At 39.8% G+C, this 15,201-nt stretch overlaps 1 protein-coding gene across 1 annotated transcript in view; it reads right to left on the reverse strand.

The window, feature by feature from the left end:
* NKTR (natural killer cell triggering receptor) overlaps window positions 1-15,201 on the reverse strand; it is a 48,738-nt gene that overhangs the window by 24,225 nt on the left and 9,312 nt on the right. The window contains exons 3-6 of the mRNA XM_030445512.1: window positions 13,680-13,754; window positions 5,262-5,369; window positions 4,170-4,214; window positions 3,821-3,848 (exon numbers count right to left, since the gene is read on the reverse strand). Coding sequence (XP_030301372.1) covers window positions 3,821-3,848; window positions 4,170-4,214; window positions 5,262-5,369; window positions 13,680-13,754 — 256 coding nt within the window. The remainder of the gene's footprint in view (window positions 1-3,820; window positions 3,849-4,169; window positions 4,215-5,261; window positions 5,370-13,679; window positions 13,755-15,201) is intronic.

Here is a 15,201-nt window from a genome sequence, read left to right on the forward strand (position 1 = left end):
TTGCACTTTACACTGATTTTAAAAAAAAAAAAAAAAAAAAAAAAAACCAAACCAAAAAACCCAAAAACCAGACAATTTTTAAAAGAAATCTACATTTTTTCAAAATAAATCTGTATTTGATTAAAGTGCTCTTAATTACTCTTCATTTTATTGTCCCCTGAAAATCATAATTTAGCATCTAACACAACCTTAGGTTGCTTTGGTGTGGGGAAAAGACAAGGTGTTAGATCTAACTGAGTGAGCAAGCTGAGTCTATTAAACCTAAGAGAAAGAAGATGACTTCTGAACCAAATGCAAAGGGAAAAGAAACTTTAGAGCCCTCAAGTGACAGCTTCTTGACTGATGTGGCATCATTAAGTTTTCATGTGTATTGTTCAGATAAGCTTAAAAATGGAAAATTGTGGCAAGTACCAAAAGGCAAGTCACCAAATAAAGAGCAAACCTATGTCTGGCAGAGAGGTTATTAAATCACAAGTTGGATTTTTATTTTTTTACATATGGATTTATTTCCATATTCATGTGCATATTCACAGATTCACTGCAAGGATGTACAACACTTAAAATATGGCTTGAAAGTAACAGAAAAAAGGGATTTTTTTTTTCTCCAGAAAGTCAGAACAGTTGGAACTGTGAAAGATTTCCTCCTAGGGTTCAAATAATTTTCCATTTTTAGGACATTCTTTAGGAAGAGACCTAAAAATGTCTCTTATCTGAACTCCATTGTATCATACTGAAGATCTTTTACAGGCAAAGAGAAAAAAGAAAGATTCTTGAGGACAATTTACTCCTTTATTGAAGACAGTGAAGCGCCATTCATTCTTATCCCCCAAGAAAGATGGCAAAGAAAAAATAGTTTTTCTAGGTAACTACACTAGAATTTACTTTTTTTTTTAAAAAAAGTGAAATTTCAAAGTTCTCAGCACAAGCCCAAAGTTATAATCCAGATCCTTCCAAACACAAACCTTTTCACATTAACAGAAAGCCATTTCTCAGAGGGAATTAACAGGGCAAATAATCACATAAAATTAACAAGTTTAAAAATATTAATACTGAACCTAGGATACAACTACTTTAATGAGAAGATCCTGGCATATCAGACCTGAGTACTTACTGATGGTAGTCTCATGCATTATCTATAATTTAACAGAATATGGCTACATACTGGAATGGATTTTAATTTTAAGATAATGAAGGAAAAAATCTGATTATCAGCACATAATTTTACATAGTGTTGGTACAAAAGTAGCTGGTTTAGGCACAAGTAAACAGAACTATGCAGCAATAGAGAAGAAAAGCACCTCAGGAACAAACACTCCAAATGAAAACCAAAATAAAATTAAAATAAAGCCCCACTCATCTTCCTCCCTTAAGAAAAAAAAAAACAAACAACCCCAAACTAAATCATAAATGTTCATATTTTAAAGAGCACATGCAAACCACCTGTAGACCTCTGGTTCACATACAATGCTCAACACTGTAATGTGCAGGTAATCTGTTAGGGTTTGGCTGGTGCAGACACAAAGCCAAAGAATCTCTTTTCTAGACTTAAAACACAAGCTGAACTTTTAGGGTAAAAAAAAAACAAAGCAAGGAACAAGAAACATTAATGCAGTAGCAGCTTCCAATCCCACTGAATGCCCCAGGGAAATTGTGGTCACTAATGTTTGTTCCTGCTCATGCTGCAGGTACCCAACTCAACCCTCCTAAAAATTAGGTGGATAAACATTATCAGAGAGAATTTAGCAATAACCAACTCAGCTCTCCTTAAAATCAGGTGGATAGCATTGGCAAGAGAGAATTCAGCAACACCCAACTCAACCCTCCTTAAAATCAGGTGGATAGCATTGGCAAGAGAGAATTTAGCAATAATCAACTCAACTCTCCTTAAAACCAGGTGGATAAACATTATCAGAGAGAATTTAGCAATAATCAACTCAACCCTCCTTAAAATCAGGTGGATAACATTGGCAAGAGAGAATTTATCAATACCCAACTCAGCCCTCCTTAAAATCAGGTGGATAACATTGGCAAGAGAGAATTTAGCAACACCCAACTCAACCCTCCTTAAAATCAGGTGGATAACATTGGCAAGAGAGAATTTAGCAATAATCAACTCAACCCTCCTAAAAATTAGGTGGATAAACATTATCAGAGAGAATTTAGCAATACCATCTTTCTCATGAACAGCGCTTCTCTGTGTCAGAAAAGCTCATCTGGGACATTCCAGCTACTCACATGAAAAATTGGGAACCATTGGTATGTTTCCCTCGGTTTGCCATTGACAAAAGGAACGCTCTGTCATGTTTGAGAATAAAGTTTTCATCTGTTTGAAGAAAAAATATGTTTGTCAGATCTTCCCTGACGAGGAAGGCAAGGCTACTTTTCTTAGCGACTTTATGGGTGCTCTACAGAGAAATTCTGCTGCTGCTGAAGAAACATCAACAGGTGGGAAGAAACAGAACCCCAGGTGAGAGAAGCCTCTAAGAAATTACAGGAAAAGCAGGTATGAGACAGAAAGCATTCTTTCTTAAAGAACAAGGTGCAGAGAGAGTGCAAACGTTTCTAATGAAAAATAAAGTCATTAACCGGGTCTTCAACAAACATCTGATTCTCACAGATTTGGATTTAAATCCAGGGTTTTCCAAATAAGGACAAGGTTTGGCAGACTTACTGACATCTGAAAACACAACTTAATCCATACAAATGCTGTCATTTACACAGCATGAACCTCAGGCAGAAAGATCTAGAGAATAACCCAGTTCCCTCACACAGCAGGTTAAAAGATAACCACCTATCAAGTCAAAACTTGAAGTTTCAAAAGCTACAAGGGGAAAAAAACCAAAACACCAAGATATCTGAATGAGAAACTGTCCTGAATGATATCTGAATGAGAAACAAGGCAGAAAATCACCTTTATCCTGGCCCAAAGCAGGACAGAAACTAAAGAAAGCATTCTTCCTGCAGCTGAACTATAAAATCAACTAAAACTAAAGGAAAGAGGAATTGTGTTCCAGTATAATAAAAAGAGGACTTCTGGTTGTCCAACATAATAGAAAACCAGATCCTCTGAAGTTCATTTTCAAAGCTAAAACCAGAAAATTAAGTGTCCAAAAGCATTGTTTTGAAGATTACACAGAAAAACACAATGCTGGGTGTTTAGCACTCACCGCCTTTAGAAACAAACCCTGGTAACTTCTTCACAAATGTAACTATTCCAGACTTCCTTTTGTCTAAAAAGGCTTTAACACTTCAGCACCAAACTATGTCTCAGTTTTAAGACAACCTCAATGGCTCACTTAACCAGGCAGAGCTACTTGCACAACATACAGAACCAGGGGCTGTTACACAAATACATACAGGGCCTTTATTAACACCAGAAAAATCTTGATTTTTTTTTTTTTTTTTTATAAAAGGAAGCATTATGTCTTTACACGAGCACTTCATAAACTCACCATTTTCCTCCCAACACCACATTTTAACACGAGGTGAATGTACATTTACAAATTCCTCACAAAACAAAGTAACTTCTGTAGCATGTAAGCAAAGCCAAACAAACACTAAGCATACAAACCTTGAAGAGGGAAGGGGAGGAAAGGGACATTAAGAGAAGAGATAATTTTTTTTAGAGCTGGAAATTATGCCAGTGTTCTCTCTCAGAATAAGTCATTAACCCTCAGAAAGGTTAGACACAGAACTCCTCATTTCTCCAAGCAACACAGATACCCATCTACAAACGGATGTATCAGTTGTCTATATATTTACTAGGGAGGGTACAAGGGAACAGAATTTGAACTTGTGTTACTGAGCTTTTGTCTCTTACCTTTTCATTTTGCAAAAGACCACATTCTCTATAAACAAAAGAATATGTTGACAGTTTTAGGCAGGAAGATAGGAGTTTATTCATGAATAAAGTTGCCTAACCTCCATGCTGAAAGTCATGTTTAAACAATAATGTTAGCCTTAATTAATTGTCAGTTAAAGTTAAATATTAAAAAAAAAAAAATAAAAATTATCTGAAAGTCATGCATATAAAAATAATTCCCATGCAACATTAGTTTCATGCAAAAGGTGATCTATAAGTAGACCTGTTTTCATTAAGTAGCTTGGGAATCAAGACTTGTTCATCTCAGAACTGAATAAAGAATCTGCAAAGCCATGTTTCCTCTTACCTTTAAAATAGCCTCCGTAAATTGATTCACCTCCTTTTCCATTACCTACATGTTAAAAAAGCATGAATTAAACCTTTTGTTTCACTTAGGAAAACACCTGTAACATCCCACCAGTTTACAACAAACCAGGAGATTCTATCCAGTTACCAGTTCCTGAGCATAAGCTCCTTAATTATAAGTCACAGCCCTGCCTTATCCTGTTGACACTCAAAACCATTGAGAATGAAGACTCCTGAACACTGGAAAATCTGAACCAGGACTCCAAAGGCTAAGAATCCTCACTGGTATTTTTTGCAGACAGCAAAACAACAACAGCAGGCTAAAAAAAAAAAAAGGACAACAGGAGGTATGACCAACAATCTTGCTTGGCTCAAAGCAGCTGAGAGACCACAGGAATGGCTAAGAATGTAACTAGCAGTTTTTAAGGCTTCCTTGCTTTCATGTGACTCTAAAAAAAAAAAAAATCTTCCCTTGCCATGCCCACTGTATCTAATAAAAGGTTTGAGGGCAGAGAGAAGAAGAGAACACACTTGGGTGTGTTAAAGGTTATGTACCTGTGGTGTGGGGAGGGAAGTAAAGAAACTCCTGGAAAATCTCCAAAAGGAGACTCACTCATTAAACACTTCTGGCTTGTTCACTAAAAATAAATTTAAAAACTCAACTTATTCAAAGAGTCAGGGCCCTGTATCAACAGAGCATTACTACTACTGTTGCCTTTATTGACAACACAAAAGTGAAAAGCAGCAAGGCTGCGTTTTGGACTTGAAATCTATTTTAACAAGATAGAAGTTTAACTCCAGCAAGGGTTTTTTTTTTTAGGTTTGTTTGGCTTTTGTATGGTCTTTTTGGGGGGGGGGGGGAAGAGTGTTTTGTTTAGTTGGTTTGGTTTCTTGCTTTGGTTTTTTTTTCTTCTTTAACTTAAAACATTTTCTAAATAACCCTTATTTCAGTTGAAGCACTTTAGAATTTCAAATATTATCAAGAGAACAGGTGATCTGAGTTATATTTTTATGGCATTTTCATGCTTCTGTGGCATTTTGTAAAGTTCCATAGTTATAACACAAGCTGTAACATTTCTGTTCTGTATTTTACCTTCACTGAAGTCCCCACCCTGAATCATGAAGTTTTTCACCACACGATGGAATGTGGTGCCTTTGTAACACAGCTTCTTTCCAGTTGTTTTCCCAATTCCTTTTTCACCTGCAAGAAGGTTAAACAAAAAAAGAATCTACAGATCTTCCCTGATCAAATTCCAAGGGTTTTTACCTGCCTAGTGCTAATGGATGTTCAGACAACCTTCAGAACAGCACAGGTATACAAGACAGCAGTCCTAATTTTTGCCTTTTCCTATTAATAGTTCTTTCCTTTGCCCCTTAATAGCAAATATACATTTAAAAGGGGACCCTGAAGTGAAAATCTGATTTCTTCTTAATAAAAGAGTCCTTGTAAATATAAGATCTTAATAAAAGATTCCCTCCTTCCTTGAAAGGAGGGAACTTACTAGCAAATCTCTCAGAACCATTTATAAGAAAGCAAGAGTTGATGATCACAATGGGTTAATTATTTTTGGTGGGTTTGGCACAGATCTGGATGTGCCTGATGGATCCCAGGACAGATATTGGAGCTCAAAACAGGCTTCATCTTGGTTTCAATGTGATCCACTCTTGGAAAATTAGGATTGAGGGTTAAACGTGCATCAGATCTTCAGCAATTCAAGCAGAGTGGTCAGGCCACCCCTTAAAGCCAACCTGGCACAAAACACTCCCATTTCTTTCTGACCAGACTGACAGAACAGGGAACAGAAATGTGGACACCAGAACCATTCAAGGCTGAGCTGAGTGAGAATCATAACTGGGGGGAAAAAAACACCTCCCCCTAAAAACCTGCACTGGTACCAGGGCCATTCTTGTTCATCCTTTGAGCCCAAGGAGAAGTAGAACCCAAAGAACTCCTGGTGAAGCTATAAGCTCAAGCCCACTGGTGATTTTTGAGAAAGAATTAATATTCCTTCCAAATTCCAGAAGAAAAACTGTGTTGGGTGTGTGGGTGAGGGTACTGTGACTGGCAGAGGTCCTGCACTGAGTGAGTCCATCTGGGATTTATCCTGGTCCAGTCAGGGAACATCTAAAAGACTTACAAGCTTCCAAGAATGGGGGAGCTGGAAGAACACAGCAGTTATGAGTAACACAGCTAAAATCCTTCCTAAACCACCCCTGCAGGAGACACTCTGCAAGGCCAGATAACAAATAACTGTGCTGTTTCATTCCACCATTGGTTATGGGACAGGCATTTGACCCTCAGAGGACATTTAGCCTGAATGTTCTGTCCAACACTCCAGTCCTTCACCCAGAATTAACTGATGGCCAAATTGCCCCAAATTTGCCACTCCAAGCAGCCCACTGCTGCCAGGATGAGTGCAAATCTGTGGCACAAAACCCACTCATGGCACTGCTGTTTGCAGCAGCCTTCACTTGGAGAATCCAAATTATTTTCCATACCTCTGACTCTCCATACCCCAAACCTCCTCCCCCACTTTTTCTTTTCCACAGAAGTCATCCAAGCAATGCTATTTATTTACAGGGATGGAAACACAACCTTTCCACCCAAAACATGTCTCCCCCTGCTATAGCACTGGAAATTTCCCATCAGTCAGTACCAAGGAGTATCTTTGGCCTACTTTTTTGGTCATGTTTCAGCCTTTTCCTCAGGCTATGGATAATCTCCTTACAGAATGGGATCCTGCACTGCACTTGACCACATAATTAAGAATTAAGGAGAGCTTTAGATCATGTCCAGAAGTTAGTCCTTTTTTTTTCCACTCTTTTTTACAGTGTCACTAAGAGAACACAGTCCCTACCATAATAAATGGCAATGCTTGTGATGTTCCCTTCTTTTCATGTACAATACAACTGTGGGTAAAATAATAGAATTTAACTACTTCTCTGTAAGCCAAAGACACTTCAAACAATAAACTTAAGCTGCTGGCCAAATGTTGGAGGGCTAAGTTCTTGCAAAAGCTGTGCTACATCACACTCTGATTTTCAAAACCAGTTCTTGAACTCCCATCAGGCACAAGAGAGAGAAACCAATTCCACTGCTTAGAGCTGCAGCACCTCCTTAAGCTCAGACACTTTTCTACAACCCATAGGCTGGGATTTTTTTGTTTGCTTGTTTATGGCCAAATATTAGCTTTATTCCTTTTGCAATAAATAAGCCTGAATTTTGTCTGAAAAAGGAAAAAAAAAAGCCTGAGCTCCATCTGCTTGTATCCTTTCTGCCTAAGATGTTCTCTCCCTCTGCTGCAAATCACTTGGAAAGGGGATGGTGAAAAAATGTCCTGGTTTGGGCCAGGATAAAGGTGATTTTCTGTCTTGTACTTTAGCTTTTAGCTCAGTCTCTTGTAAGTAGTTGCACTTGCTGAAATTAACAGCAAGTTTCTCGGACAGTGTGTGCTTCTAGGACAGATAACTCTGGGTGTTTATAGTTACTGCTAGAGACTGGTGTGCAGAGCCAGGGACACTGCTCAGCTCTGAGGAAAACTTTTACCCTTCCAGGAGGAGTAAAGAGGTCCCACCTGAGCCCTCCTTTGGGGAGGAACAGACAAGAGAGATGCCAGAATTGACCAAACAGAGGATTCCATCCCATACACCTCATACTCAGGATAAATTTTGAGAGATCACGAGGGCCAAGCCAGATTTCATGATTTTCTGCTTCCAGTTTCCAGCTGCCTGCCCTTCCTGCCTTTCCTGCTTCCCTTCCTTCACTCAGCATCCTGGGAGGATTCCATCCCTCCCTCTGCCTGTGCTCCTGATCCATCCCAGCCTGAATCTGTGTGTTCCTGCCTCCAGCTCCCAACTGCTGCTGACCCCAGGATTCCAGCCTGGACTTTCCCAGGGCTGCCCTGCAGCCTCGGGGGTGACATGAGAGTTATTGGGGGAAAGGGGGGAGGAACCTGGGATCAATTTTCCTGTATATTTGTATAGATTTAGTATTTTTTCCTATTTATCATTCCTGTTTCATTAAAGCTGTGTAGTTTAGTTTCCACCCCATCAGTCTCTCTCCCTTATTCTCTCTCCTTTATCAAGGAGGAGAGAGAGATTAATAGAGAGCACCTATTACTCGGTTTAATTGCCAGGCCAGTGTTAAACCCTGACACAAGAACTTACAGTGATTACAAGGGACAGCTTCTTATCTGAGAAGGGCACAACCCAAGAGCCTTTACTGAACTGCCCTTCTCTCTTTGCCAGCTCAACTTTGCTCTTGTGCTCAACTAACACCCTGCACAACCCAAAGTTGATTTTGGTGCTCAGAGCTGGTCTCTTATTGAGGTTACGAGAAACTCCTGACAAAGCACCAGAGAGAACAGATGGATTTGGGCTTATTCAATAAGTTGAATGACTGAAGGACCTGCAAATGGCAGTTTACAAGCCCAGATGTTTTCATTTCAATGCAAGGAGCTTCTCAGGGCTGAGGCTGACAGCATTCCACCACGTCTATTTCTGACAACAATGTCAGGCTGCAGGAAGGCAGCCAGAATCACCCTGTCCTCCCCCATCTATTTCTGACAAAAACATCCTGGCTTGCTCAAGAGATTATGGAGGGAGCAGCAGGCCTGGTGATGGGCACAGCATTTCAGACATTGGTCACCTTGGCTTCAGACAAGCGAAGCCACTCTTCACCATGACACAAGGGATGTGCAGAGGCCAAATTAAGTTGCTTCAAGGTCTCTCACAGCTTAAAGTGGGGCCACACTGCAGCTGGGATGCTTTGATCAGCTAAAATGCAGGTGGGTCCCCACAGATGTCTAAGGAAAAAACAAAGAAAGGTGATGGATTGGTTCAGCATGCAGGTTTCTGTAGTACAGAAGCACCTGATGCTCACAGTCTGCTGCCAAAACATTTCATTTGTGGGAAATGACACAAGGGATGTGCAGAGGCCAAATTAAGTTGCTTCAAGGTCTCTCACAGTTTAAAGTGAGGCCACACTGCAGCTGGGATGCTTTGATCAGCTAAAATGGAGGTGGGTCCCCACACATGTCTAAGGAAAAAACAAACAAACAAACAAAGATGATGGATTGGTCCAGCATGCAGGTTTCTGTAGTACAGAAGCACCTGATGCTCACAGTCTGCTGCCAAAACATTTCATTTGTGGGAAATGACACAAGGGATGTGCAGAGGCCAAACTAAGTTGCTTCAAGGTCTCTCACAGCTTAAGAGAGGCCACACTGCAGCTGGGATGCTTTGATCAGCTAAAATGCAGGTGGGTCCCCACAGATGTCTGAGGAAAAAACAAAGAAAGATGATGGATTGGTTCAGCATGCAGAATCCTGGATTTCTGTAGTACCCAAGTACCTGATGCTCACAGTCTGCTGCCAAAATATTCCAGTATGTAGATATTATGGTCCAAAAAGGGACAGCTTCCCCTCTGTATTACACAGAGATGGACACAGACCTCACAGATAGCTACAAGAAGACACCCATGCCAGCAAGTGATAGTGTATTGAGTAAACCTCCAGTGATTCAAAGATTTCTCACAAAGACCCAAAGATGAGGATTAAAGATACTCCCAGTGGGGACTCACACTTCTGTGGTGACTCAAGTTGTACCCATGGATCTTGCTGTGAAAAGTGGGAGCCTGACTTCTGGAAGCAAATGACTTCTTTGGTCTCTGCAGGTGTAGAGGAGCTCACAACTCTTAAAAATTCCAAGCAGCTCTGTTTTGGCTGCCAGAGGTTAATACATAACCACTGCTGCTCTCCTGGAGATGGGCTCTGGAGGTCCTTTAACACAGCCCAGGAAAACAAAGCAGCAGTAGCCAGCTGGACTGCTATGTCAGTCCATGATGAGAGGAGAAAAGTATGTATTGGATGCTTCTGTCAGGAGTGTGGATGACTCTAAACCTTGCCTGCCACTCACTGCTGGCCCGTTCTCATCTGTGGAGAAGAAATCTTTGAACAGTGTTCAAGTTTAGATGCTGAGGTAATGAAGATCCTGACAGCATGAGGCAGGAGGGCAGGGAGAATGGTATTTGTAATGCAGAGAACTCTTCAAGGAGAAGCAGAAAGGCAAAGAGAAACAGCTGATAGGAAAAAAAAAACCCATCAGGTGAACTGAACATAAGATAGGTTAATTAGTGCAAATATAAAAAGAATTAAACATTAGCAGTGTGACTGGAGCCTCCAACTCAGTCATTTTGGAGCCTAAGAACTACAAAAGAAGTGAGATGGCTGCTAACAGCAAAAAAACAAAAACAAAACAAAAAAGAGTATAACTTTATCCTCTGAAACACTACATTCACCAAAAGAAGTGAAATTACTTCAGGTTCTTCTACATGATTTTCTCTCCCCTGAAAAATGTAATTATCACATTTTATAACTATTTTTTTTTAAGATACCTGTCAAGACATTGCTCTATTCTATGAGTATGGCACAGAAAACACAATTTGCAAACATTAAACAAATATTTGAGGTAGCTTTTAAGCCTGCAAGTTTGATCTCAGGAGTAGACCTCCTAACCATGTGCTTAGTTTCAAAACTTCTTTGAATTAAAGTTCCATTTGAAGGCATCAATGCAACCTGGACAGCCAGCTGAAGACCAGAATACAGAGATGCAACACAAAGTCAGACTTTTTTTTTTTTTAAATAAAAGTTCTTTCTTCTGCTCATTTCATTCCTCATTATCTCCAACACCTTCTCCTTCCTTTATATCCACCTCAGGTTTTTAATAGCAACATTGCTGTAAGGATTTAAACAACCCTTCAGAGCTACAAAAAGCAAGGCTCAGACATTATGCTGGTTAAGCTGCTACTGCATTTTATCTTTTGTAATCCATTCTGATGAACTTCAATCAAGTTCTCTTTTTTCTGTAAGAGTTGTATCACGCTTTGCTATGCAGAGTCTCTATCTAGATTTCTCTAGTAAGTGTGATTAAATTAAAAAAAAAAGTGGAATAAAGAGAGGGGGCATCACCACACAGACCTTAAAAATAAGGTCCTAAAGGAAGACCCCTAAAGAAGACCCCTAAAGAAGACCCCTAAAGAAGACCTAAAAAAATAAGAAACCTTAAAAAATAAAAAATGTAACTTCCACAAATTCATAGTATTATAAAGATCATCTAAATCTTCAGAGATTATCTAGAACCCATCAGATTCTGGCATTTGAGCTCTGACAGGAAGCACTTTAAGAAGTTCATGTATAAGGGTATCAACAGATTTGTTACAGATAACCAGTCAGCTAAAAGCTGTTCACTAAAGGCAGATGATAAAACACTGCCTGGGAAGCCTTGCTGGAGCATTTTAGTGATTTGGAAATGAGTTACTTCAAATACAAAGTAGAGGCTTCACTGGTGCAGTTAATTCAAGGTATTGAAGTCACTGAGAAGTCAAGAATGAAGACCAGGAGATCACCAAGAGACTCAGAATGCATTCTTCATGTAAGACACTTCAATTCCTGTAGGAACTTCATCAAAATTAATCTTCAACTAACAGCTGAAAAATCCCTGAGGACCAGTGCAGAGGAGAAACCCCCACCAAGTCCTGACTACCTTTACTCTTCCTGTCATGAGAAACCATTTAAAAACCAGTTAAATCATGCTTTTAAAAAAAGGGGTTGGAGGATGTTAAATTATACCCAGACATTCTTTTGCCAGTGCTGTCCCTTTGATTTCATAGATCTCTTTTTCTCTCAAACAATCCCAGGATTTCTATGGGACCATCATATTCTTTCTTTAGTCCTAGCCAAAAATGAAAACATTCTTCTCATGTTTAAAGAGATGTTCCCATTCTCTGATCCCTCTGTAGCAGTTCTATGAACCTGAAATACATTCAACTTTTTATTATACATAACCAACATTTTATGTGAGAAAAAATTTATCTAGATATCTAGATTATTTATTATTATTATTTATCTATTTATCTAGATTCAAGGTCTTAAGGAGTATACCAAGTCAGAAGTCACCACTATAGTGTGCAATAGCATTATATATATATACAGTGCACTAATATTAACATTTAAACTCTCCTCTGATAAATTCAAAACAATTCCTTCTTTATCACATTCATGTAACTTGAGTGATCAATAATTCCACCACAGTCTCAGCCTTGTCAATTACTTTCACCTACAAGAATCCCACATTAGGGACATAGAAAAACGCTTTTCTTCCATAAATTCAGAGTTTTCATAGAATCATAGAATTGGCTGGGTTGGAAGGGACCTCAGAAATCATCAAGTCCAACCCTTGATCCACTACTGCTGCAGTTCCCAGCCCATGGCACTCAGTGCCACATCCAGGCTCTTTTGAAATATCTCCAGACACGGAGAATCCACTACTTCCCTGGGCAGCCCATTCCAATGTCTGATCACCCTCTCCAGAAAGAAATTCTTTCTAATCTCCAACCTAAACCTCCCTGGCACAACTTGAGACCTTTTGTGCCCTCTTGTCTTGCTGAGAGTTGCCTGGGAAAAGAGCCCAACCCCCTCCTGGCTCCAACCTCCTTTCAGGAAGTTGGAGAGAGTGATGAGGTCTCCCCTGAGCCTCCTCTTCTCCAGCCTCAACACCCCCAGCTCCCTCAGCCTTCCCTCATAGGAATTCTGGCTGGATCCCTTCACCAGCCTCCTTGCTCTCTCTGGACCTGCTCCAGCACCTCAATCTCCTTCCTGAGCTGAGGGGCCCAGAACTGGACACAGGACTCAAGCTGTGGCCTCACCAGGGCTGAGCACAGGGGCAGAATCCCTTCCCTGGACCTGCTGGCCACGCTGTTCCTGATCCAGCCCAGGATGCCATTGGCCTTCTTGGCCACCTGGGCACACTGCTGCCTCATGTTCAGCTTCCTGGCAATCCAGACTCCCAGGTCCCTTTCTGCCACTCTGTGCCCAGCCTGGAGCTCCCCATGGGGTTGTTGTGGCCAAAGTGCAGGACCCGGCACTTGGAATGTTGAACCTCATCCCGTTGGAATCATCCCAACTCTCCAGTCTGTCCAGGTCCCTCTGCAGAGCCCTCCTGCCTTCCAGCTGATCCACACTCCCCCCCAGCTTAGTGTCATCTGCAAATTTGCTGATGATGGACTCAATCCCCTCATCTAAATCATCAATGAAGATATTGAACAGAACTGGGCCCAACACTGGTCCCTGGGGGACACCACTAGTGACCGGCTGCCAACTGGATCAGCCCCGTTCAGCACCACTCTCTGGGCCCGGCCCTCCAGCCAGTTCCTAACCCAGCACAGGGTGCTCCTGTCCAACCTGTGGGCTGACAGCTTCTTCAGGAGGATGCTGTGTTTTGCATTCTGTACTCAAGCATTATCTCCACCACTCTAATTGAGTCACAGTTGTAGGATACCAAACCATTTCCTGCTATGCAATATTCAAATTCTGCTCAGCATTAACAACTCTCAGCTTTATTTTTCCCAGAAAAAAAAAATATTATCAGCACTCTGCTGTGGTTTACACTTGCATAAACAAATAATAATTCTAAGAAGCATTAAAAAAATCTTAAATATAAGCATGTTACTTACCTGAGCACAAGCAAAGGAAATTTTTGCAGGTCTTTGGACAAATGTCTGAGAAGAGCTGAAACATAATTCGACCAACTGGAAGATTAAAAAAATAAAAATTAAGAGTTTCAGAGCTTATTTCATTGACATTAAAAAACCTGTGTATAAATAAACAGCATGCTTTGAAAATACATTCTGAAAAAAGTTATTTTATCAAGCAGAATTAAAAAAAAAATAAATATTCATATATTAAACCAAGCAGCAGGAAAGAACAGTACCCTGATTGTAATAAAAAAATGAAGATTAAATAACATCTTTACACCTAATTTACTAAAAAGCCTAATGACTCTACTTTGATTTGAACCTAGGAAGCCAAAGGTATTCACTGGATTAGTTTATCCTGCCAACTAATTTCTGTTTTGGAAAAGATGTGCCATAAATGCAGGTCCTCAGAGAGCTGGAGTAATTCCCTCCCTCCCCTAGCAGTATGTTTACACAAATACATTAATAATTACATTTCTACAGCTCCCCCTGTGATAACTAAAAGTCCAACTGATAAAGTCTCATGTTGTGTTAAGGTTTATAGATGTATTTCCACTCTTGCCCTAAAATTCTTCAGGTTTTCTAAAGAAATAAAAATTAAAATGAACCAAAAATATGACATATTTTTGAAGTGATTCACATTTTCTGTTTTATTTTCCAAGCTACTGAGGCTTAGATTACTGAAGTAAAAAACACCAAGCCCTCCCAAATGCATGAAACCTTAAAACCCCCACATAATTATCACAGAAAAAGCTGTTATTTCTATAATTTGGGCAACAAGCAACAAACCCCACACTGCTGGCCCAGGTTACAGGGAGAGGAATAATAATCTGTCAATGAGGAGTACCCTCTAGTGGTCTCCATTGGTAAGGCTTAAAAATAATGTAAAAAAATAACTTCTCCAGGAATTATTCCTCTTAAAGAAAAAAATAATTGAATTTGTGATGTATTTTATTCAATACTTACAATTTTATTCAATTACATCACTAAGAAAAATTCTGAAAGGCTTCTAAGAAATTGCACTGAATTTTAGGGCTCTCTCCAGATGTGCACAGCTGCCAGCAAGGTGAATTGTTGGTGCAAAAAAGGGGAGAAATTAAAGAGAGAGACCACCTGTATTTTCTGCTCTTAGGTAAGAATTCAAGATGCCTTCAGCTCTTGAAATGTCTGCATTTCACTAACTGCAAGAAGAATGTTCTGAGCATTCCTCATTGTAAGCAGGAAAATCTTAAGAAAATAGGTAGAGACAGCCTCAAAAGAATGAGGAAATAGCAAATATTAAAAAAAAGAAAAACAACAAAAAACCAGCACATTAAATGGTGGTAGCTGTAAAATGCCACTCTGAAAATCAATTTTCAGGTGAAGAAACCAGTATTATAAAATACACAGATTGAAGATTCATCCAGGGAACACAACAGAGGAGACAGTTCTGTAAGAGTTCCCAGTTTTCATTGGTATAAACACAGTAATTCAGGGGAGCAGGAGCCTGAAAACTTGGAAA

This window comes from Calypte anna, chromosome 2, assembly GCF_003957555.1.
Source record: "Calypte anna isolate BGI_N300 chromosome 2, bCalAnn1_v1.p, whole genome shotgun sequence".
Lineage (NCBI taxonomy): Eukaryota > Metazoa > Chordata > Aves > Apodiformes > Trochilidae > Calypte > Calypte anna.